At 33.2% G+C, this 25,530-nt stretch overlaps 2 protein-coding genes across 2 annotated transcripts; both read right to left on the bottom strand.

Annotated features, from left to right (window-relative positions):
* Positions 1–1,869: 1,869 nt before the first annotated feature.
* LOC132715314 (heat shock 70 kDa protein 12A-like) lies at positions 1,870–7,203 on the bottom strand. Its single transcript, XM_060698307.1, has 5 exons — positions 7,026–7,203; positions 4,662–4,981; positions 4,256–4,474; positions 3,868–4,003; positions 1,870–3,351 (listed from the first exon to the last, which is right to left on the bottom strand). Exons 2-5 carry the CDS (start codon positions 4,974–4,976, stop codon positions 2,303–2,305), a joined length of 1,719 nt encoding a protein of 572 aa, XP_060554290.1. The 5' UTR covers positions 4,977–4,981; positions 7,026–7,203; the 3' UTR covers positions 1,870–2,302.
* A 2,000-nt stretch (positions 7,204–9,203) lies between these two features.
* On the bottom strand, positions 9,204–19,879 carry LOC132715309 (heat shock 70 kDa protein 12A-like). Its single transcript, XM_060698303.1, has 5 exons — positions 19,789–19,879; positions 16,539–16,845; positions 16,128–16,346; positions 13,874–14,009; positions 9,204–11,430 (listed from the first exon to the last, which is right to left on the bottom strand). Exons 3-5 carry the CDS (start codon positions 16,299–16,301, stop codon positions 10,367–10,369), a joined length of 1,374 nt encoding a protein of 457 aa, XP_060554286.1. The 5' UTR covers positions 16,302–16,346; positions 16,539–16,845; positions 19,789–19,879; the 3' UTR covers positions 9,204–10,366.
* Between the last annotated feature and the right edge of the window lie 5,651 nt (positions 19,880–25,530).

Raw genomic sequence — 25,530 nt, 5'->3', positions numbered from 1 at the left:
ACTGAATGTTGAGTTTTTGAACTTGCTGTTCTTGAAACACATACCAGTTAACCATCAACATTTTCATTCTTTGTATAACATTAAAAAGATAAGGGCGAAGACGTTTAACAATGCTGTAACAAATGTCTTTTAAATATGAAACTATTAATGATAAGTTTAGTTTGAAATTTAAATTATTTTCTACCTAACCTGTTTTGCTAATGCACATATTTTTGTCAATTTTGAGTATTTTATACTGTATTGAGGTTTGTTTAGATACCCTAAAAAATATCTCTCTTTCCATTGCTATGTTTTATCTCAACATACCTTACCGGTCAATATCGAAATCTGTGATCCGAACCGCACAGGATCCGGGATCGTATCATAAATATACGTAATTTTACCATTGTTATTACTGGTTGATAAATTACACTGAACGGATTTTACAATACTATTTGGGTCATTGGCAATATAAAAACTTTGGTACCAATTGTGAACCAATGGTATAAATAGCATCCCTGCCCACTGATCTTGATCATAATTATAATTATTAATTTGGTCCAGTTTATTATTGTACTTTGTGTTCTTATTAATAACTTTACCCTAAAACAAAGTCTTACATTTTAGAAATGTGCAATATTTTTTACAGTCCAATTAGAGAGGTCATTACATCAGGATCGTCATTTTGAATGACGTCTTTAGCAACAGTCTACAATGACACTTGTCTGTCTGTCTGCAAATTAATCTACCAATGGCAAATTGGCAAATTTTGAGACATTAGTACCCATGCTATGCCAACTTTAAGTAAAACCTACCAATGGTTACCAAACGCACAATTATCTTTCCTAATTATAACGGCTATTGGGTTAGAAACGCAGTAGATTATGAAAAAACACGTTTGTTTGTTTGTTTTGGGGTTTTACCATGTTTACGTCACATCGACACAGTATAGGTCATATCGCGACGTTCCAGCTTTACTGGTGGAGGAAGACCTCAGGTGCCCTTCCGTGCATATTTCAGGCACGAACAAAAAAACACGTTAAACTGACTTTTTTTAATCATTGTTTCAAAGAGTCAGTAATAATGGATGTTCACATTTAAACCTATAGTTACCGCTTACTTCAAATTTCCTGTCTTTTTTGTCATTTTTATCATGTGGAGGCTAGTGGCTTTAAAGTAGAAATGATTTAAAAGCTACAATCTATTTGCCGATCTGGGCATGAGTGACAGAGGGATCGCTTCAGCTATTACCTAGTTAATTTATCAAATTTCATCTAATGATAATAATGCTATTTTGGATCATTGCACGCGTGTTTAGTCTATGAGTTTTGATAACTAATTGAGTCAGTGATAGAGGCATCGGATGCTTTTCTTTATCAAGTCTGTCTTCTCAGGTCTTTGTACATATATTTTCATTTATGTACATATTTCCACGACTGTTTTTTTGTTTTCACACTTAAATATTGTGATAGCATAATAATGGTCTATTGTGTATCATGTCATGTTATATAGAGAAATGTATGTTTGGTCAAATCGTTTGAACAGCATTTGTACTCATGATTTAATGCTGTAGTGATGAATTAAACTACGTGAGCAATATGTTTTGGCTATGTTTTCATGCACAAAAGCAACTAAAGGGAAATCATAGACAGTTCATAACTAGCTGTTAAATATTTACCACCTCGGCATCAGCTGAACAATTGAGAGAGATAACTGATGAACAGTCATCGATCTTAACTACATGGTATATCTCCATGCTAAAAGGTCAATGATGTTTATCCAAAGAAACTCATCTACACGCTACCATTTAATAATATGGGGACTGATATTATGGTTGTATAGACAATAACATGTCTTACACTAATGATCTTTATTTCTCCAATTATGTGTTTCATCTCATGAAATATAAGATAAGGTATAAAAGATGATATTGTTGAATAAATAAGTCATATTTCATTAACAAGTACAATCACAAATGTCAATAAATACAGTCTGATACATTATCACAATTTATTTTTAACTAAATATTTTTAACTACGATCAATAAAGAGCTTTGATATGCAATGTCTAATGATTCTTGATCCAAACAAGAGTTCAACTTTTTTAGGTTTAATCTGCGGACGTTTCTGAATTCAAATACTTTCCAGTTCATGTTAAATGAAGGGGCGTTGATGTTAACTTGCACTTTCCAGCACTTTCTTTAGATATTGTATTTCTCTCATTTTTAGACCAAATAATTTTATAATCAATGTTAATATGTATCAATTAATCAATCGACTTGTACATGTTCTCTGTGGACGAAGGGTAATAATAAAAATTATTTCTAGAAGCAGTCAATCCATTTTTCAAACTCTTCATTTGTTTTTGCTATCTTCACACGGACGTGTATTTCAGTGTCACCAAAATAATAATAACTTGTAATTTTTTTGTCGGAAATGCTCCTTGACTGCGGTAAATCAATTGCTAACATTCCCAATTCTTGACATCCCAACTCTGTTGTATAAGTAACATTACGACTTGTAGAACTATATAATTTAATAGCTGATGCTTTTTGATTTGCAGAAACTGGCATTAATCGCTCTTCATGTGTCATATTTACGGGAATTTCATCACCAATTTTAATCATTTGCTTGACAATATCTTTACAACGCTCTTTTTCATCCACTTTGATTTTTTTGGCTGGGTTGTGATGTTTTTCAAACTCAGGCCATATTTCTCTTCCAATAGTGAACCTTGAAATTCTCGTCTTAATTGCATCCAAATGATGACCGAAGCGAACGGCTCCTTTAAGTACAGCCAGACCGGCTTCCTTTGGAATTAGGAGCCTTTTGTCAGGAAAACTTTGTTCGAATGCTTCTGTCACGAGATCACACTCGCTAAATCCGCCAACAAGAAGTATAGCATCAATATTTTGTATTTCTGGTTGTTCAAACATCTTTTTAACATGGTTAATAAGCATTTCTAGCGGAGGAGCAAATAAAGTTTTTGCGGCAACCTTTTCAATTCTCAATTTATCTCCAGTCCACCTGTATTTTGACTTATCGTGTAACCTTTCTATTTTTGTAGCCATTTTTACCCCATCTAATTCGGCGAGTTTGCACAGGGATTGGGGAAGTTTGAATGTTATTTTCCCTTCATTATCTCTCGTTATCGATCTTTTCTTTGTCTCAAACTCTCTAAGAAGGTCAAAATAGTCAGTCATTTCCTCTCGCTTAAATTTGTCCATTGCCTCCGCCTGCACTATATTTTCAAGCAATTGTAAGTAGCTCTTATCAACTTCATTTCCACCCCATGCTCCTCCACTTGCTTTTTGAATCTCTTTCAAACTTCCATCGTCCATTTTCTGATGTACTGTTATATCAGCTGTTCCTCCTGAATAACATATCAAGATATTAGAAAATACAGTGGTGGAGTACTTGTATAAAATATGTGAATAGTAAAATACATAGTCACAATGGAACTATGATACGATTTTCTAAAACCAGATCGATAGGAACTGATATTAGCTTTAAATATGATGAATGTGTTTATACAAAAGCCTAATAGTATCAATTTATGTAAAATTAAATAAAGAAAAGGCATAAAGGACAATAAAGATGTTATAACGCGCTAATATTGGTATTTACGCAAAACAAAAGGCATGATAACGCGAATGAAGCGGTTATAACGCGAAACAAAAGGTATTATATGGCAAAAAAGGGCCAGGTAACGCAAAAAAGGTATGAAATAATTGCGCACGATATATATGCGTCATTATATCAATTATCTACGAATACGCTCTGTTGCCACAATCTGATTTTGTTTCTCTCCACTCTCTGTTATACAAATGTGCAGTTTGACTATTTATTAATGCAGAAGTATATACAAATATAATCAATTAAAATTTACCTCCTAAGTCTACGACCATATATTTAGTTAATGGCTCTGAGAGACTACTGAGCTTGTCATCTGTTTCAACCTGACACCAAAGTGACGCTGCTTCAGGTTCAAGCGCAAATGATATTTGCTCGTTTGGAATTCCAGCCTATTGATAATAATGTATTTATCAAAGTTCTGGTATATTCCACATTATGGGTCAGATAATAGAGAAAAAATATTTAGCGTTAATTAAGGTATTTAAAAAATATCTTTTGACTTCAAATTTCGCACAGCATAGAACTCTTCATTGTGAAATTTTATGCATTTTACCTTATCTTAAAAACAAATGTATTCAATCATATTGTATTCATCGAAATGAGAAGAATTCCAAATTCTAATTATGCCATTATTACTTTACCTTATAAGCTGCCCTTCTCATGAACTGTTTTGCCCTTGGATCCCAAATGGCCGGAACTGTAATCACATACTGAATGTCAGTTTCAAGGATTCCACATACCCTTGACTGCAACGTTTTCCAAAGATGATTCTTTAGAAATGAAATTGAATGAGCAAATATATCAAAAGCTGGCATATTCTTTCCTGAAATGTCTTCTATGGGAGTGTCCAGTTTCAAATTCTAAAAAGATACAACATAATCATGACAAAACAATATATTTATTTGAAAAGGCTATAGTCGTATCAATGGTAATTGTTGTCTAATGTTATGGACAGTGATTACATCTTTTAACGTATGTGATCAATTATAGAAACATTCAAGACATTGTAACATGTTTATAACAAACAACAAATCTTTCGTTACTTACTGTTGTTTCATAAAGTGTCAGTTTGAATCGTCGGAAAAGGTACCAGCCATGGTGTTCGTCATCCTCGGCCAAATCACTATACTTATTTTCAGCCTCAAATCCAAAAGAATGAAATGTCTTGTTGGGTTTAAGCAGAACGGTAGAGGGACATTTCAATGACACGAGTTTCTCAGAACCAGCTACCCAGTTTGGGTTGGTGTGTATATCGTTTGGCTTGTCACGGAACGAGAAAGCATATCCACTGTAAGTGGTTCCAAAGTCTATAGCTGCAACTAGTAGTCTGCTACAAGTTGACTTTTCAGCTGCCATTGCCATTGTTGCTAAAATATACAAAAAAAGATGAATTGTCAAAGATCATGAACTATTCGAGGTACGATTTTAACTTGTCATAAGTTTATTTTTTTAATTGTCACCTAATAACAAATATCCCACCAGGTAATTAAAGTTATGCCCACGCAAACTGTCATCCGTCTATGAAATAGATTTTAGCTATCTGGTGAGGTTATAAGGCAAACGGCTAATGCATATCAACATAACTACACTACACTACTACATAACTATTAACATTAACATATATATATAAGTCATTGTTAAAAACCAACCAAATAATGTAATTTGGCAAATGAAGAATAAAACAAGAATCAAAACATTTATCAGATCTATCCGCATTGATTTTATACCATTATAAACTGTATAGTTCTTAAGTAATCATATCATCTCAGTATTATTATGATAAATTATTGGTTAAGCTACGTACCAAAGAGAAAATTGAAACACAATCTTGGGAATTACCTGTCCTATAGGTACAGTCGTGTTAAACAAATCGGTATCAGATGTAATCCGATTTACAATGTATTTTAAATCACTTGTTCAATAAAGTATTTTAATTTTTTAACTAAATGATTCAGAAAACGTAGAAACGTAGCTTATTACATTTCAATATTAATTATCAAGCTATGTTTAAATAATTATACATCTATTGTTTTGATTAAAAATATCTATATAATACACCTTCTCTATATATAGTCCATTCGTGGAAAATTTATTTCCTGGTCTAGTTTGAGCATTTTAACAGGGCAGATCGAGATAACAGATATGTCATGTATTACATAAACAAACTCTTTTAGCTATTATTTTCATAGATCGACCACAAAACACTCTTTTTATATATATTTTCTTTAACTTTAAAAATATTTTCGATTACTTTAGAATTATTGCCTACAGGTGTTTTATGATTTTTTGCTGAGAAGATATATGAAGGAGAATGAAAACACGCCGAAAAGTAGGTCTGTTCCTAAAACTTACGGTTCTGTTATAAACATATATGTTTTCACAAACTACTCGCTAGTTTCTTGAAAGAAAATTAAGGGGGCCATTGGCCCTAAAGCGCTCACCTGAGGACAGAGTGTTATTTATGTAAAAGCAATGAAAGCTAGTATTTATTACACGAATTTGAAAGATGTTGGTAACTATGCCATACTTAAAATTGCATATATATACATGTATATTATCTTTTACTATATATATGGTCCTAATTTCATAGCTATATTTAGAAGCAGGAATGTAGGTCACTAGGTCCAAATGTAAAACAGCTGTTACATGTAACAAAGTTCAATTTTTCATCTAAAACGGTGTACTTATCCTGATTTCAATACTGTACTTAGAAACGAGAATGTAGGTCACTAGATCAAAATCTAGGTCAGTTGAAATCAAAGTTCAATTTTACAACTGTGCACATGCTCCAACTTTCATAGCTGTACATCAAATTTGTCACGAATACATATTTTTTTCTAATTCAAATCTCCGACCAGGTAAAGTTATACCGGCGTCCGTCTAAACAAATAGATTTTTGCTATCTAGTGTGGCATTATGGCAAAAGGCGTGTATATCTACCTAACTGTATAGATATATATTTTTTCTGTTATTAACAAAGCAAAGAAAGTATCGCAAGAAGAAGGTGCATTATTGTTGTTTTGCTTACTAAAATATTATAAAACGTGTCACAACTAGAAATGTAGATAATATATTTCTGTCCTCGTAGGTCAAGATGTGTATTTGCTAATGCTAGACAAATAATAAATCAATTCAAACGATTCAACATAATCTAAGTTTCCATTTTTACTATTACTACCGTATTTACCTTTTATTTCTTGCACTTATTTTTCGTCGAAAGAACAAAAAGGAAGTTAGATCTACTTTTGGTTTCACATATTTGAAAACAAAATCGCCAGCGTTTCAAACATTTCTTAAGTCTATCAGTATTTATTTAATTCCATTGAAAACTGTATAGTTCGTAAGTTAACAGATCATTTAAAAATTATTGTGCTTTAAAGTATGGTTTAGTATTAAATTTTATCTACTTACCAAAGAGACAATTATAACACTATCTTCAGAATTACCATGCGTGTTAAACAAATCGGTGCTAGATGAAAACCAATTTATTTTGTAGCATAATCACATGTAAAATAAAGTATTTGAATCTATTTTAAACTTAAATATTCAGAGATGTATACGTAGGAAATTGCGTACTTATATTTGTTATCAAGCTATGTATATAGAGTTCTCGATTAGGTAAGTTTTCGACTTCAAATTTTAAACCTTTAAGCTTAAACAAATAACTTTATCTATACCGTATTCATGGAAAAAATACTTCCTGGTCAAATTTGTAATCTTTTACAGGTGCTGGATTAGATTGAGTATAGTTGATATACCAAAGCTTAGACAGCATATACAAAACAGATACACAACTACATGCAAACATAAGACAAAACATTATCATATACATAAATGCTGTAATTGTTGATTTAAAGCCAAAGGGCCGGACCACAGGTTTTAAATAAATTAGAAAGTGTGACCTTCCCACAGTGTTTAAATAATAGTAATAGATATGCATACATTCGGTTGTAATTGAAATACAATAAATGGTACATTTTTTTCAATCAATAAAATATCACTTGAAAAATAGAATTTGTAATAAAAATAAATTTAAGACGAAGAAAAGAAAGGAAGAAAGAAAAAAAGAAAAAGATTCATGGAAAGATTCAGCATCATCTGGTAAATGATCAACAGTCATCAGTCTAAACTACAAGATGTATATTCATGATGAAAAGTCAGCGATGTATATATATATAAAAAAAACAACAACAAAAAATGCCACGAAATAAGGTTTTTAATGATCATACTGTATAGTTTTGTTTTCATTGGAATATAAATATAAGCAACCTAGTAGGTAACTTTGTGCATGGTAACAGTGATAATGAGCCTATGGTCTGAAAAGCAATCCATATTAAGGCTTTCAGATAGGAATAAACAAGCGTAATTAAAATCTCATTCTTACATCTAGTTATTGACCGGAAACCATTTTTTTTCATTTAATACACCAAGTTTTATTAAAAAAGCTTATTCTTTTCTCAGGTTATTGACTATAAACAGATTCCATTTGTAGTAACAGTGACCTTGACTTTGACTCTGTAGGGCCCAAAAATAATTTAAATGTTTGTTTACATATATGGAAAAAAACAAAGGTCCATTATAAGGTTAACACATATTGAATCTCTTAACCGCAATAATGTGCAACAGGGCACATGATGACAAAGCTTCTGTACAAGTAAGGGAAATATAAGAGGAGTTGCGAGCAGAAGAAATTGTTCACTGTATATTTCAAATATTGAAGAAAACAAAGGGCCAAAATTAGGTAAAAATATAAAAAAAACCGAATCTCAAAACCCCGACAGGGCACATGATTAGAAAGTTTCTGTGAAAATTTAGACAAAATCTCTTGAGAAATGTAGGAGTTGAGCACAGAAGAAATTGTTCATTACATATCATATATAAGAGAAAAAACAAAGGGCCATGATTAGGTAAAACATTATCTAACAACGAAACCCAACAATATGTTCCAGCGCACTTGATGACAAAGTTTCTGTAAGTTTGTTAAAATCCCTTGTAAAATGTAGGAGCGGCGCACGGAAGAAATTGTTAAAGCCCGCCCGTCCGACCATCCGCTCGACCGCCATCCGATATACACAGTTTTTTCCTGGTTAAATCTGGTTAAAAAAGCCTCAACTAATCGCTACCATTGAATGATATAGGGAATGACAGTATGGTTATATTGTCTTACATTTATGAACATTATTTCCCTAATTAAAAGATTATATAGATAATTTTGTTAAATTGTTCAGTCATATTTCCTTAACAGTATCACAAAAGTCAAAACCTGTATATAATAAGAGTATATTTTTTCGTTTGAGTGAAATATGGAATATATTTCCAAGAAATGTGATAAAAAATCCATATATTATATTAAATAAATAGAATTTTATCATATTAAGTGAAAATAATTTCCATATTTCTCGGAAAAATAAGAAAAAAGAACCTTTTTATTAAGGTTTACCTTCAAGGAAAAAAGTTGTTTACGAATACAACTATTTACTACCCAGTTGTAATTGTACAGCGAGCAGTAATTCATTGATTAATGATAGGCGTGTGACGTTCGAATTCAATACACAATTTATCTCAATTCGATTCAATGCACAATTATCTCAGCCATCTTGAACCGTTTTGAGAAACATAACCATATAATTTCCGAAGATGAAATGAATAGCTAAAGCTACTGAAAGCAACAGAGAAAGTAGTCTTAAAATAAATATGAGTGTTGGTTCCGCACACTTTCATATTTATTATAATTATGTTTTCTTTTGTTTGTTTTCTTTTCACAAACAGGATATATATTTGGCTGATATAGCACCATATTTCATGGGTAAAATTTCATTAAGTCTGATACAATTTCAAAATATGTTTTAATTATATTTTTACGTTTACGGCCAATTAAAAGCTTTGATATGTAATGTCTAATGTGATGCTTCGAGATCCAAACAAGATTTCATCATTTTTAGGTTTAATCTGTTCCTAAATTTAAATATGTTCAAGTTTATGTTAAATGTAAATTCTGTTAAAGCCGATGCTAGGAAGCGTGGACGGTAACTTGTACTTTCAAGTAAGCTCATTAACAAGCTCAATCAAACGTGCCTGCACTATTTTCAGTTTCGCCGTTCTGTACTTTCTTTATGCATATTATTTCTGTTGTTTTTTTTAATCACCAAATAATTTGTTAATCAATGTTACTCTATATCAATTAAACAAACGACTTGTACATGTCAAAATCAAAATAATGCCGATTATTGATCTAGCATCTAAAACGGTAATTCATCTTCTAAGTAAAAATAGGTGATGGAATTTGTTTTGATAAACAAACGGTTGCGGAAGAATTTAATACGTTTAACTGAACTGTTACATCAAATCTTATTGCAAGACTACATCCAGCACTAAATATTTGATGATAAACAGTATCTTCATTCTATTTATCAAAAAAGAATTTTACATAATAATTGTTCTTTTAATTGACGTCTAAATAAGTGTGATCTGGATAAACAAGGTGCAAACATATCCACTGTTCTGGATGGTATTCCTTCTCGTTTTGTTAGAGAGAGCGCATCTATTTTTGCCTTTCCTATAACACACATAATCTCACATTACACTAAAAAAAACACTTCTTGTTTGGTCCTCATCCAATGTCTCTTTGTTGTATTACCCTAGGTATGATGTTTTTGAAGTGGTTTCATTTCTTATACATGTGATATCTGCTTTTATTGTTTTATCATGTATTGGATATATTTAACCATGTTATTACATAATACTGAAATCAATCAATCATCAGTCGAGAAGCAGTCAATCCATTTTTCAAACTCTTCATTTGTTTTCTTCATCTTTACACGAACGTGTATTTCAGTGTCGCCAAAAAAATAACAAATCGTATATTTTTTCTCGGAAATGCTTTCTGATTTCGGCAAATCAATTGTAAAAGTTCCCAATTTTTGACATCCCATATCTGTTGTATAAGTAACATGACGATTTGTAGAACTAAATAATACAATATCAGATTGCACTTGACTTGCACAAGCTGGATGCGATTTCTCTACATGCGTCATTGCTGCCGGAATTTCCTCTCCAATTTCAATTATTTTTTTAAAAATGCATGTACAATATTCCTGGCCAGACATTATAATTTTTCTAGCTGGGTCGTCGTGACTTTCTTCAAACAGACGCCATTTTTCTGCTCCAATAGTGAATCTTGCAATTCTCGTTTTAAATGCATACAAATGATGACCAAAGCGAACGGCCCCTTTAAGTACAGCTAAACCTGCATCCTTTGGAATAAGGAGTCTTTTGTCAGGGAAGCTTTGTTCGAATGTTTCTGTCACGAGATCACACTCGCTAAACCCGCCAACAAGAAGTATAGCCTCAATATCTTGTATTTCTGGTTGTTCGAACATCTTTTTAACATGGGTAATAAGCTTTTCTAGTGGAGGAGTAAATAAGGCTTTTGCGGCAACCTTTTCAATTCTCAATTTATCTCCAGTCCAGCAATATTTTGTCGTATCGTGTAACCGTTCTATTTTTGCAGCCATTTTTATCCCATCTAGCTCGGCGAGTCTGCACAGGGATTGGGGAAGTTTGATTGTTATTTTCCCTTCATTATCTCTCGTTATCGATCTTTTCTTTGTCTCAAACTCTCTAAGAAGGTCAAAATAGTCAGACATTTCCTCTCGCTTAAATTTGTCCATTGCCTCCGCCTGCACTATATTTTCAAGCAATTGTAAGTAGCACTTATCAACTTCATTACCACCCCATGCTCCTCCACTTGCTTTATGAATTTCTTTCAAACTTCCATCGCCCATTTTCTGATGTACTGTTATATCGGCTGTTCCTCCTGAATAATATATCAAAATATTGTAAAATAAAGTGTTGGAGATGTGTCAATAGTAAAATACATAGTAACAATAGAACTATGATACGATTTCCTAAAACCAGACCGATAGTAACTGATGTGAGCTTTGAAAATGGTGAAAGTATTTATACAAAAGCTTAATATTATCATGTTATGTAAAATAAAACATTGAAAAGGCATTATACTCGAATAAAGATGTTATTGTAATGCGAAACAAATGGCGTATTTACGCAAAACTTAAAACATAATAACGCAAATAAAGACGTAATAACGCAAACAAAGGCGAAGTTCAACGCAAATAAAAGCGTTTTAATACACTTACTATATTTAGTAACAAAATTGTCTATGATTTCAACTGATTATGAGTGTAATGATTATGAGTATATGATTATGAGCTGCGGTCTCACTTAGTCCCGGCAGAGCCTAGGTAAGTTACCGGGATGATCCAGGACGATTCGGGTGAAATTATTGTTGCGGTCACACTAAACCCGGCAGCACAACGGTAATCCCCAATAAACCACCCAGGATGCGCTGCGGATCATCAAGGCAGCGCCCAGGTGAAGCTAAGGTTCAGGCCGGTGCTTCCCCGGTCGTTCCCGGATGACGCCGGAAGAGCCCCGGTTGACCCAGGCAGAAACCCGATCGAACCAGGCTGAGTCCCGGTAGAGCCCAGGACGATCCAGGCAGAACCCCGGTAGAACCCCGGTTTATTGAAAACGCGCGAAAATGATTACATTGATACATAATTCTTATTTAATATAATATCTATAGTTCCAGAATTTTAATTCATGGTGTAACCCCGGTCGTTCCCGGCAGAGCTAAGGATGAAGCCGGCAAAGCTATACTTCCCGGATCATCCCTGACCACCCCAGTGATATTAAATATTTTTTTTCATCCGGTGTCGAATGCCGGATGTTCCCGGATCATCCCGGACGTTGCCGGCAGAGTTACGGATGTACCCCTTTTGTTCCAGGTCGTAACCCGGTCGTTCCCGGATCACCCCGGATGTCTACCGGGGCTTTGCCGAGGCTCTGCCGGGATGTCAGTGAGGCTGTAGCTTTAACATGACCGATTATGAGTTTGCGGCCCGGAGCCGATAAGTGATAATCATAATCGGCTCGCTGAACACGAGTACGTGCACAAACTGAAACAATGACGTCACAATTTTAGGTCATCAAATCAGCTAGTTGTAAAAGTGAAAGAAGGATTAAAGCACGAATAGCTTAATTTTTTAACTAGAACATAAGCGTAATTTCAACAAACACAGCTTTATTGAAATTTAAAGAAATAAAATGCTAGCTACAATTTCATTCCTAGAGAAAATGAAATCGCGTTTCTAAATTCTGTCGGTTGCAAATGATCAGATACTGTACCGTACAGTAGATATAATATTATACAGAGATAGGAATGCTAACGAAAGAAATGTCAAAGTAAATTTTTGAAAACTGCTTCAGTTAGATCTATCAAGTGTATTAATGACATTAATACACATCACAGATGGACCAGAATGTCATAATCGGCCCTACTCTGTCGTGTATTAATCTCTTATCAATATCTATGTTGCTATATATATTAACAAAATCAAGGGTATTTCAAGGCGATTATGGCAAGATCTATGTCATTTTGCAATTTTGGCTGCCTTGCTACTTGGCATTTTTTTTCCAAAATGGGCGAGTGAATGAGCGCACGTGCAGAATGACGTAATCAACTCTCAGTGACTGCTGACGTTGAATGAACTGTAGTCACTTGCACACAAAATATTTAAATAGTTTAAATGGCATAATTAATCACAATCAGTAAAGCTTAACATTGAAGATTTAAAAACTGAAGACAATACATGACCCTTAGAAATATTCCAAAAAAGTGATTTCAGATTGACGGTAGGGAAAGGTAGGATCGTTCGCATTTACACCTAGACATCAGTCTCAAAAACCTAACTTGAAGGCACAAAACTTCATAAAAAAATGGAAAATGTAAAGAGAAGGATTCTGTATTTATCGATAAAAATAACAATTTCTTACACATTTTGTATTTATTTTGTGTTGTCTTGTTTTCTAAGTTAATGGGAGTGTTAAACTGTATGACAGATATTATTTACATTGATGGCCCTCGAGTTCATAATGTCCTTCGGACTTGCGGCTCTCAGGCCATCGTGCACATTTGCAGGCCATTATCGCATAATGGCGAGCAGCAACCAAGTATTAACCTCAAAATAAATTGAATGCTGATCAAATGGCCTGGAAAAGCGAAAAGGATATGAATTAATTGCGCACGACATATGTGTGTCATAATTTCAATTATCTACGGATACGATCTGTTGCCAGAATCTGAATTTCTATCTCTCATTACAAAAGACATACATTGTACAGTTTGACTATTTATTAATGCAGAAGTATTGACAAATGTAATATCAATTAAGGATTACCTCCTAAGTCCACGACCATATATTTGGTTAATGGCTCTGAGAGTCTACTGAGCTTGTCATCTGTTTCAACCTGACACCAAAGTGACGCTGCTTCAGGTTCAAGGGCAAATGATATTTGCTCGTTAGGAATTCCGGCCTATTAATAATAATTCATTTATCAAAGTTCTGGTATATTTCACATTATGATAATCAGATAACAGAGAAAAGATATTTAAAGTGTAAGGTTATTTAACAAATACCTCAAGACCTCACATTTCGCACAGCATATAACTCTTTAATTATTGTTAATAGTGCATTTTACCATATCTTAAAATTATCGCATGGTTTGGAACTTTTCCTTTGTTCTTACTAACCCATTATACTCAGTACACTTTCAATGAGCATTTGTAAACTGTATTGATATATAGCAGTACAGTTTTTTCATAAACAGCCACCGGAAAATCTTTGAACGACCGGAAAAGTGGCAAACTTCACTACCATTTATACTTGCCCTACACACTTGAAAATCATTTCATCTGATAGATTTAAGGTTAGTTATAAATAATTGACTTCATTTAATGCTATTTTAATTTTTTTTCTTATCAAAAATTTTATTTTAAAAAAATTGTCCGGGCGGATTTATTTAAATTCCAATTGGATTTTTTTCCAACATATTTATTTATTCCAACGGGAATTTCAATTTTTTTCATATCACATTTGCGAGGGTGTGTGTGTGTTTTTTTTTTTTTTTTTTTTTTTTTTTTTTTTTTTTTTTTTTTTGCTTCAAATTATTAAAAAAAATGAGTCATTTCACTTCAGTGATGTTTGCAAGAAAAATATAATCCTTCCAAAATTCATTGTTGAAACAATTTGCAACAGACTGATTTTCAGACGCTCACTTGATGCGACATATCGAACTTGTACGTCTCATATCCATAACTGTCGGAACTTGCACACATATTTTGTTATATTAATCACATTTAAATTCAGTCAAATCAATTTGTTTTAATATTAAGAACGTGCCCTATTCCGCTCAAAATAAAACTTAAGTCACTTATAGATATCACATTTATAATACCTAAAATTTAAGAAATTTCGTTTCGACATATTGTCTTACATGTTTTTGTGATATATATGACATGTCGATATTACGATATTATCAAAATCTCTGCAATATTTTCTTTTATACATAACATTTAAAAGAATGGCAACTTTTTCAAAAGCAAATGTATTGTTTCGTAATATTTCACGGAAAGAGCTTGTATTTGAGCTACAATTGTGAGGCGAATTTAATACAAAAGTTGATCACACAGAGGTACCTATATCTACATAAAAAACAAATGAATAATTTTATATAACTATGTAAAAATAGAATCTAGTACATTATAATTGAGGGTCTTAACTATGGTATTTTTCATAAATTGCGTAAGTTGACCGCAGTCCGAATAGCACTAGTTTTTAAGCCATTTTTCGCATTGAAATGATTTTCTAATTTTTCACCTCCCAAAATGAATTGTACGCACGTGCGTACATTGTATTTGGCGTATAGGCAGCTACGCCACTGTAGCGGTTGAGATTTTTTCGCACCTTGTATATATCTATGTAGTGTTTTCACTGAGGCTCCAATGGGGCAACGGTAACGAACATTCCCAGAAGCAAAAAATAAAATAATAATAATAATAACAATAATAATAATAATTATTATTATTATTATTATTATTATTATTATTATTATTATAATTATTATTATTATTATTATTATTATTATTATTATTATTATTATTATTATTATTATTATAAGAAAGAAGAAAATTAATGAAACGAATTTATTCTCATATAATTATGCAACTGCTGAAATCAAAAAGAACATCCGCTGAATTATTTCCACTGAAAAAGCTGTAAGGTAGCTTACGACATCATTAGCTGGTATTGGATGATTGGTATTGGTTTATTTTATCTGGCACGTTTTTTGTATTTTTTCTGATTTCTATAATTGCAAAAAAATGAAAATGCGATAAAACATTTATAGTATATGAAACGAGTAAGTTATGGGGGTATAACACTGACTGGGGCGACATCTCGAGATGTTTCTGCAAAACATTGACACGGCCTAACGGTCTCGACTTTTTTTGCAGAAACACCCCTTGATGTCACCCCAGGCAGTCGTAACTAATTCGTTTCATATACTATAACATTTACACAAATGTATTCAATCATATTGTATTCATCGCTATGAGAAGAATTCCAAATTCTAGATATTCCATTATTACTTTACCTTATAAGCTGCCCTTCTCATGAATTGCTTCGCCTTTGGATCCCAAATGGCGGGAACTGTAATCACATAATGTATGTCAGTTTCAAGAACTTCACATACCCTTGAATGCAACGTTTTCCAAAGATGATCCTTTAGAAATGAAATTGAATGAGCAAATATATCTATTGCTGGCATATTCTTTCCCGAAATGTCTTCTATGGGAGTGTCAAGTTTCAAATTCTGAAAAGATAGAACATAAAATTGACAAAATTTATGTGTATTTGAAAAAGCTATAAGTCTTATCAATGGTAAATGTCGTCTAATGTTGTAGACATTAAAACAGCCTTTAATGTATGTGATCGGAAATAGAAACATTCAAAACATTGTAAAATGTTTATAATTATAATAAACAACAAATCTTTCGTTACTTACTGTTGTTTCATAAAGTGTCGAAAAAGGTACCAGCCATGGTGTTTGTCATCCTCCGCCAAATCACTATACCTATTTTCAGCCTCAAATCCAAACGAATGAAACGTCCTGTCGGGTTTTAGCAGAACCGAAGAGGGACATTTCATTGACACCAATTTCTCAGAACCAGCTACCCAGTTTGGGTTGGTGTGTATATCGTTTGGCTTGTCACGGAACGAAAAAGCATATCCACTGTAAGTGGTTCCAAAGTCTATAGCTGCAACTAGTAATCTGCTACAAGTTGACTGTTCAGCTGCCATTGCCATTGTGGCTGATATATACAAAAATGAAGATAAATTGCCGAAAATCATGAACAATTAGAGATATGATTTTAACTTGTCACAAGTTATTTTTTTAACAAGATAACAAGATAAAGTTTCTCCCACTTAAACTAACAGGCATCCGTATAAAATTAAGCTATCTGCAAACGGATAATGTATATCTACTAAGTGATACCTCTTATTTTTATTGCCTTAGAATTATTTTGTGCCAATTATGAAGGGGCGTTATTGGATGTTTGCTCACTAAAATATTATAAAACATGTCACAACAAGAAATGTAGATATGATTCCTTCTGTCCTCTTAGGTCAACCTGTGTATTTGTAAATTCCAGACAAAAGATTCATCCACTTAAAACGAGTAAACGTCAACTACGTGTCCATTTTTTTACTACCTTACCAATTTTATTCATTGCAACAACTTTTCGTCGGATGAAACACAAAGAGGAAAAAGATCTACTTTTGGCTTCATTTTTTTGAAAACTATTAACCCATTACCAGATATACACGCCATTTTACGCCTTTTTCACGCCCCCCCCCCCCCTTCTGTTGTCTCAAATGGTGAAAAAATGAATTATTTAGGTCCCACTTGTTTTTGTTGTAATGTTGTTAAAATAAAGTATTTTTGGCGCCCCCACCTATCCGAAAGATACATCAAGGGGTTGCCAGAAAAGGGGGTTTGAAGGGGGCGACCAGCCCCTTTCAACGCAAAAAAAATTTGGACTTGTGAGAGGCTAAAAATGATCCCAGGTCGATCATAAGGTAATGTGTAACCAACGCTGAAAAGCCTTTGACTCTATCTCCATTGAGAAGTTGCAGCACTTTGATGAAAAGAAATCAACAAAAAAATTATTTTTTGGCAATTTTGAGATGTCCCCTCGTTGCCATGGTAACAGGAAATTTGAGACTGCGCATGTTGTTACAAAGGCAATGTTCCAGTCAACATTTGTGCCAAGTTTGATTAGTATTGAAGCAGATCTAATAGTTTTATAGCAATTTGAACTTGTAACGGGAGACTTTTCATTGAAAACTATTTTTCACAAAATGCTCATGAAGTAATGGGTTAACCATTTCTCAGATCTATCCGCATATGTTATATACCATTGTAAACTGTTTAGTTCTTAAATTAACACAACACCTCAGAATCATTGTGATAAAATATTGGTTTAGCTACTACCAAAGAGCGAACTGTAACACTATCTTGAGAAGAACATGTTCTATATCAAATCGGTACCAAATGTAATCCGACTTAATCCGCAAAAATCACTCGTTTAATAAAATATTTGAATGTTTTAACTTAATATTTCAAACACGTACAAACGTAGCAAATATATGTAAACATTAATCATCAAGCTATCTTTATATAGATATATATCTAAGGTTTTGATTAGAAAAGTATTGACTCCATTTAAAATTTCAAACTAAAGCATTTATAGTTTAAACTTTTTCTTTTAAATTTGAAACGAATACACCCTCTCTATGTATAAACCCTTCGTGGAAAAAGTACTTCCTGGTCTAGTTTGCGAATTTTAACAGGGCATATCTGTCATATTATAATACGTTCATAAACTCTTTTGGCTATTTTGTCATCGGTCGACCACAAACCCTCCTTTATATATATATTTTTTATTACATTAAAAACAGTTTCGATTTCTTAAGGAAAAAACTTTTTTTCCGAAGATTTGTGGATCAAAATTGATTTCAGGAGAATAAAATATTTTGCGAATTAATGCCTATAGGTGTTTTTTTAATTTTTTGCTGAGAATATATACGTAGGAGAATAAAAACACGCCGTGAAGTAGGTCTGTCCTCAAATAACGGTTCTGTTATAAACATATATGACAACAACCCTTATATATTCACAAACTATAGACGCCAGTTTCTTGAAAGAAATCAAGGGGAATATTGGCGCCAAAGCGCTCACCTGACAGACTGTTATTTGTGTTTAAAAGCTGTGAAAACTAGTGTTTAGTACAAAATTTGAACGATAATGGTCACTATGCCATACATATTTCATATACGTGTATATATACATGTATATTAACTTATAACTAAGTTATATCCATTAAATCTGTCAGGCATCCGTAGCTATACAGTGTGGTAATATGGCAAAAGGCATGTATATCTACATAACTTTTTAGATATCTGCTTGTGACTGTTAATCACTGTAATAATTTGCGCATATGAAGAAGGGCTGGCGTTGAAAGTTTGCTCACTGTAACATTATGAAGCATGTCACAACTAGAAATGTATATAATATTTCTTCTGTTCTCCTTGTTCAAGCTTTGTATTTGCTAATTCCAAACAAATAATTCGATTAAACGTCATTTGTATCATAGTTTGGGGATCTTTCTGTTGAAAATGTGTCGGAGTTAAATCGTACGTATACATATACATGCACAGTGCGTTAACTGGAGTGCAGGTATTAGTTACCCGCACTCAAGAGCATGCCTGTTAATAGGCTCATTTTTGTTGGGGTTTACGTATTGTGACGGAAGAGAAAGGGAAATCGACAGAAATATCATATTCAGATGCTCGTTCATTGGTTACCTTTTCCCGGGGTTTCATATTGTGACAACAGGGAATGTGTTTTTATGTTTGACTATGATACATAAGAGAAAGAGCATCAAAACACTTGGCAATCTGATTAATACCCGGGGGCCTAGTGTTTCGATGCTCTTTCTATTACTTAAGTTTCCCTTTTTAATACTTTATTTACCTTTTATTCATTGCACTAACTTTTCGTCGGAATAAGATCTACTTTTGGTTTCATATATATTTGAAAACAAAATCGCCAGCGCTCCAAACATTTATCAGATCTATTCGCATATATCGTGTTTTATTCAGTTCTAAACTGCTTAGTTTTTAAGTTAATATAACACCTCAGAATTATTATTATTCAAATTTGGGTTTGATATAAAAATTCATTTACTTACCAAAGAGACAACTGTAACACTATCACCTGTTTTACCTGAATTTCCTGTTCAATAGGCACATTCGTGTTAAACAAATCGGTGCCAGACGAAATTCTATTTATTTTGGTGCATAATCACATGTTAAATAAAGTACATTGCATTTGAACTTTTTAACTTAAATATTCAAAGACCTATGTAATGGCGTGCTAACATTTGTAGACAAGCTATGTATGTAATTATATAGTTCTTTATTGTAACAGTATCGACTCCATTTAAGACTTCAAACTTTAAATGTTTAAGTTGAAACGAATATACCCTCTCTCTATACATGTATATATACCCTTTGCGTGGAAAAATTAGTTCCTGATAAAGTTTGCGAAATTTTCAGGTGCTGATCCTGCACTTAAATTGGCAACAACTACAAATATTGTATTCACAATTCTAGAAGAAACATCACAGATTTTAATTAAAAATACTTGAAGATTGTCGAGATATGAAGATCTAATATAAATTACGTTTGTAAACTCTTGTGGCTTTTTTCATTGATCGTTCACAAAACACTCCTTTTTATCCATTTTTCTTTTACTTTAAAACAGATTCGATTTCTTGGACAAAAAAAATGTTGGGTCTTAATTTGATTTATGGAGGAGGAATTTGTTTGTGAATTGCCTTTTTCCTTTGGGAATAGGTGCTTTATAATTTTTGCGAAAGAAAAACACACCGTGAAGTAGGCCCGGTCCTAACACTTACGGTTCTGATATATAGAGAATACCATGCATGCTAGTATCTGATATATCTAAATCTATCAGGCAAGGCTTGCCTAGCCTGATAAATCTATAATATCAGACACTTGGTAGTTTATTTATTATGTTTTCAATTTCGGTATGCATTTCTTTCTTAGGCAAGATGACAAGAACCTCTCGAGTTCATGTAAGAGAGACTTTATATTCGAAAAATATATTCGTTTCAAAGTTTATCAGTTTAATATTTTCAAACTAGTGAAAGTAAAAAAATATTCCATTCTTTTCATTTTATCTTTATATGTAATGATAAAGCTGAGATTGACTGATAAAGCTATATATACATTTATCAAGCATGCACTTTTTCAAAGGAAATGAATGTAATGACAACAAATTATATGACAACAACCCTTATTTTCCACATTAAGTCACCGTTTCTTAACCAAACTAGACCTTTCACTGAAGGTGATTAATACCCCCACCAGCAACTTTTTGAAAAATAAGTAGTCTGAAGAAAAATTTCAACACAAACTATCAACTGTGTACAAAGAAATATTTCAATTAATTGTAATCCCAACTGGGGTCTCCAAATAAGCTTGCTTTTCACAAAGTTTGATTACAATATCTCATTCCTAACTCTAGTTATTGTCCGGAAACCATTTTTCTATTTTTAGGAATGGTGACCTTGACCTTGACCCAAGGGGGTCCAAATGCAATACCAACCCAGGTCTTCATATAAGCTTGCTATACACCAAGTTTGATAACAATATCTCATTCCTAACTCTAGTTATTGTCCGGAAACCATTTTTCTATTTTAGTAACGGTGACCTTGACCTTGACCCCAGGGGTCCAAAAACAATACCAACCCAGGTCTTCATATAAGCTTGCTATACACCAATTTTGATTACAATATCTCATTCCTAACTCAAGTTATTGTCCGGAAAGCATTTTCTATTTTTAGTAAGGATGGCATTGACCTTGACCCCAGGGGGTCCAAAAACAATACCAACCCAGGTCTTCATATAAGCTTGCTATACACCAATTTTGATTACAATATCTCATTCCTAACTCAAGTTATTGTCCGGAAACCATTTTTCTATTTTTAGTAACGGTGACCTTGACCTTGACCCAAGGGGGTCCAAATGCAATACCAACCCAGGTCTTCATATAAGCTTGCTATACACCAATTATGATTACAATAGCTCATTCCTAACTCAAGTTATTGTCCGGAAACCATTTTTCTATTTTTAGTAACGGTGACCTTGACCTTGACCCCAGGGGGTCCAAATGCAATACCAACCGGAGTTTTCACATAAGGTTGCTATATACCAAGTTTGATTACAATACCTCATTCCAAACTCTAGTTATCGTCCGGAAACCATGATGTGGACCGACCGACGGACCGACCGACCAACCGACCGACCGACCGACCGACAAGCTGACTCCTATATACCCCCCCTAAACTTCGTTTGTGGGGGTATAAAAATGAACAAAAGAAACAGACACTTGCACAAACGGAATGCTGTCATTATTTAATGTATTTGGGATAATATTACAATATAAGTTTCACTAGAAGATGGTAAACCGTATTTTACATTTGACATTTATTTATTCTTTGCGCTTGCAAAATCTATCAGTATTTTTAAAATTGAACTTGAGAAAGATGCTGCGTATTAAGCATGTATTGTGTATGGAAGTCAAATTATCTCGTTTTTATTTTGCACCAATTATTTCAAATTTAGCGTTATTTTCGTCATGTTTTAAGCATATCACATGTTCTTAATCTTTTAATGTAACATTATAAATTACATGTTTGCCCATTCTATAGAAAAAAAATATACATATCATAGGTATGATACTAATATTATCACATTTTTGTTGAGTTTTTCCTTTATAAAATAATATATGATGTACACAATTACAAACGCAAAGAGACTTGGATACGCAATTAGATGCTGGGCAATTTAATAATCCTTCAATTTAATTGATTCACATCTATCTTATAAACGCAAATAATTAACACATAATATTTTGTACTGAAATGTGACAAGCATTGTTTTATTCACTACATAGTTTTAATTTTATACCTAAAATTCATTCTTTTTTAGAAATTCGTCTCAAATATTCTTTGCCTAAATATAATTTTAAATGGTATTTTTTATGTTTCGTATTTGTTATATTTTAAAACATAAGAATCTTTATTATAAACTGATAAATGAAATATTTAGAAATATTGATGAAATTAAATGTGTATTTTCATTTTCCGTATTTTCACTTTAAAAAGATTATTTTCACTGCAGTGAAACATATTTTCCGTATTTTACTGGTGTCTTGCCAGATTATTTTCTTCTAAATTCAGCCAAAGCACAAAATTTAAGGGGAAATCTTTCAAATTGTAATATCAACTTTATTTTTTATATTTACCGCTGCACTTGATTTGTAAATAGTTATTAGACCTATAATGTTATGACAATTCTACACGTTTGTCTGCAAATAGTTTGTAGTTAATTGATATTGTTTGATATGAAGGTATAACCACATGCCACATAATTGATTATTAGAATTCTATTTCAAAGACCCTGGTCTGCTGCAATATTGCATAGTTAACACTTAACCAGACATATTTCTTCCATTTTAATTTTTCCCCTAAAATCATTTCAAGATTTTAGATTTTATTCAATACTAGTATGGTTCATCAGAAAATGTGACATAAAATACAAAATTGTGAATAAACATGTAACAACCGGAACACAGAAAAATATACACAAAACAGGAAAATGAGTGACAATTATAAATATTATACCGTAAAATAAAATAAAGATATGACTAGATTCTTAATAACAACCGAAATTTATGCTTCATTAACATTTTTTTCTGGGAGACTAATGATACAACATTATACTTGATTATTATATATGTGCATGTTGTAATTATTTCTTTACAAAATAGAGAAAAACAGAATCCCTTTAGAAAGCCCAACACGACAAAATTGAAAATGTTGCAGGCTCGGTTTGATTGAGCCTATTCATGGACGGTACTGGAAAGTGCAAGTTACAGTCGTGAAATTCGTCAACCAGTTGGTTTGGCTCACATAAAGTACAAATTAATACGTATACGTTTCTCTCTATATTTAGGAATCTATACCTTTCTCTGTTGGCATTTGCGATAAATTGAAATTCACAATCAATTAAAATCTAAATACACCCCCAACTTAATTATTTTGAAAGTACAACCCTACTAGGTTTCCGTTTCCGGTAGTAAACAAGATGGCAGCCCACAAATTTTGCTGGGCGTAAACAAACAAATATTGTGAACTTGTGCTGAAACTTGAAGGCTACAACTCTTTTAACACATCTTAAAGTGGTAAGGTTATAAAGAAGTGAAAAATAGAATATGGCTGAACGCTCAAAATACACGATATCTACCCAAAATATGTATGAATTGCTCGACCACGAGGGCCATGCACGTAATTCACGGACTCAGTTATCCGAAATTCAAGATTATTGTGATAGCCAAGATGACCACTGGCGTTTCCAACGAAATAAACATTCAAAAAGGGCTAGAATAAGTAGTTCAGATGTTCCTCTTGACGAATTCAATACCCTAAGCATCGATGATAAACTTTCCGTCATGTATTCTGATGTTAGAAAAGTGTCCGAAATTGAGGCCAAGCTTGACATGTGTATGAATCTAAGTCCCCGTTTAGAGCAGGCTGAAACATTATTGACTGATCATGAAAAAAGGCTTAAGTTTCTTGAATATAAGTCCTTAGAGCTAGATACCAAAAGTAGAAGATGTAACCTAATATTTGAAGGTTTTGCAGAACGCAAGGCAGAGAACTGTGCTGAACGGGTGCAAAACTTCTTAAAGGATTATCTCAATTTCGACTGGCCTATCTCTATTGAACGTGCATATCGGCTAGGAGCATTTCAACGTGGGAAAACGCGCGCAATTATAGTTACATTTGCGAATTTTTCGGATGTTCAAGAAATACTACGTAACGCATACTTGTTGCAGGGGCATGGGTATAGCATTAACAAGGATTTACCACGGGCTATCGCTTTAGCTAGCAAAGATCTCTGGTCGACTTATAAAAACCTACGTAGAACATTTCAAGATAGTAAAGTTATCCTAGCATTCCCGGCGAAAATCATTTAAGACGGTGAAATTGTTATAGACAGATTCCCTGATTGGGACCAAGTAATGAACCCACCAGTTGTAAAATCAGCTGATCGTAGTAAAACAGCTGACCGTAGTAAACAAATCTATCAAACGTGAATGAATCGCGTAGTGATACACAGCGCAGTAACGTACGGCCAGATAATTCGACCAATCAGAGCGAGCCAATGGACCACGAGGTGATTCATTCGCAACCACGTGACCAACAGCTATATACTGCCCAGCGTACCGACTCACCTGAACGAAGGGGGCGTCTCACACGTGCGAATTCCGCTTCTCCAAGACGTCCAGCCACATACAGTCATGTTTCGAGCCCACTAACTAGCCGCGCCAGTACACCAGAACCGAACCTACGTAGCAACATATCGCGTCCATGGGACAATGATTCAAAGGACAAAAATAAAAAATCATTACTAAATGAAACTAACTCGCATACCGATGGTAAAAAAATAGGACATTCGGGGGAATTCTTTTCCAAAATATAACAAAAATGAAATAAAATGTGTTTCTCTTAATGTGAATGGTTTAAAAAAAACGCCTTCAATATCCGGACTTTGTCGATTTTATTAACTTGCATGATTTTGTATGTATATACAAGAAACTCATATGGATGCTTCTGATATTGTTGACATTGAAAATTTTTGTATATTTTTCAAAATGTCGTAGTCAAGCTTATTTTGAGAAAATCAGGGGGTATCGGACTATATGTTAAAGAATCCTTAAGTCAATTTGTAAAACCTATAGAAAATGATACTGACTATATTTTTGGGTTTTCCTTGGATAAACATATGTTTAAGCTAAGTGAGCATGTCATACTAGGTATAATATATTTACCGCCAGAAGT

The sequence above is a fragment of the Ruditapes philippinarum genome, unplaced genomic scaffold, assembly GCF_026571515.1.
Source record: "Ruditapes philippinarum isolate M1 unplaced genomic scaffold, ASM2657151v2 ctg2979_1_1_1_1, whole genome shotgun sequence".
Taxonomy (NCBI): domain Eukaryota; kingdom Metazoa; phylum Mollusca; class Bivalvia; order Venerida; family Veneridae; genus Ruditapes; species Ruditapes philippinarum.
Note: the sequence above shows the minus strand (reverse complement) of the source record. Positions and strands in the feature narration are given on the sequence as shown.

Bases quoted from the DNA above. Each gene is read 5' to 3' on its own strand.
- LOC132715309 (XM_060698303.1), bottom strand. From the start codon at position 16,301: ATGCCAGCAATAGATATATTTGCTCATTCAATTTCATTTCTAAAGGAT. The intron at 14,010-16,127 runs GTAAAGTAATAA...TATTATTAATAG, and splicing joins TGAGAAGGGCAGCTTATAAG to GCCGGAATTCCTAACGAGCA. The intron at 11,431-13,873 runs GTAATCCTTAAT...TATATTATTCAG, and splicing joins TATGGTCGTGGACTTAGGAG to GAGGAACAGCCGATATAACA.
- LOC132715314 (XM_060698307.1), bottom strand. From the start codon at position 4,976: ATGGCAATGGCAGCTGAAAAGTCAACTTGTAGCAGACTACTAGTTGCA. The intron at 4,475-4,661 runs GTAAGTAACGAA...GTATCTTTTTAG, and splicing joins TGACACTTTATGAAACAACA to AATTTGAAACTGGACACTCC. The intron at 3,352-3,867 runs GTAAATTTTAAT...TATGTTATTCAG, and splicing joins TATGGTCGTAGACTTAGGAG to GAGGAACAGCTGATATAACA.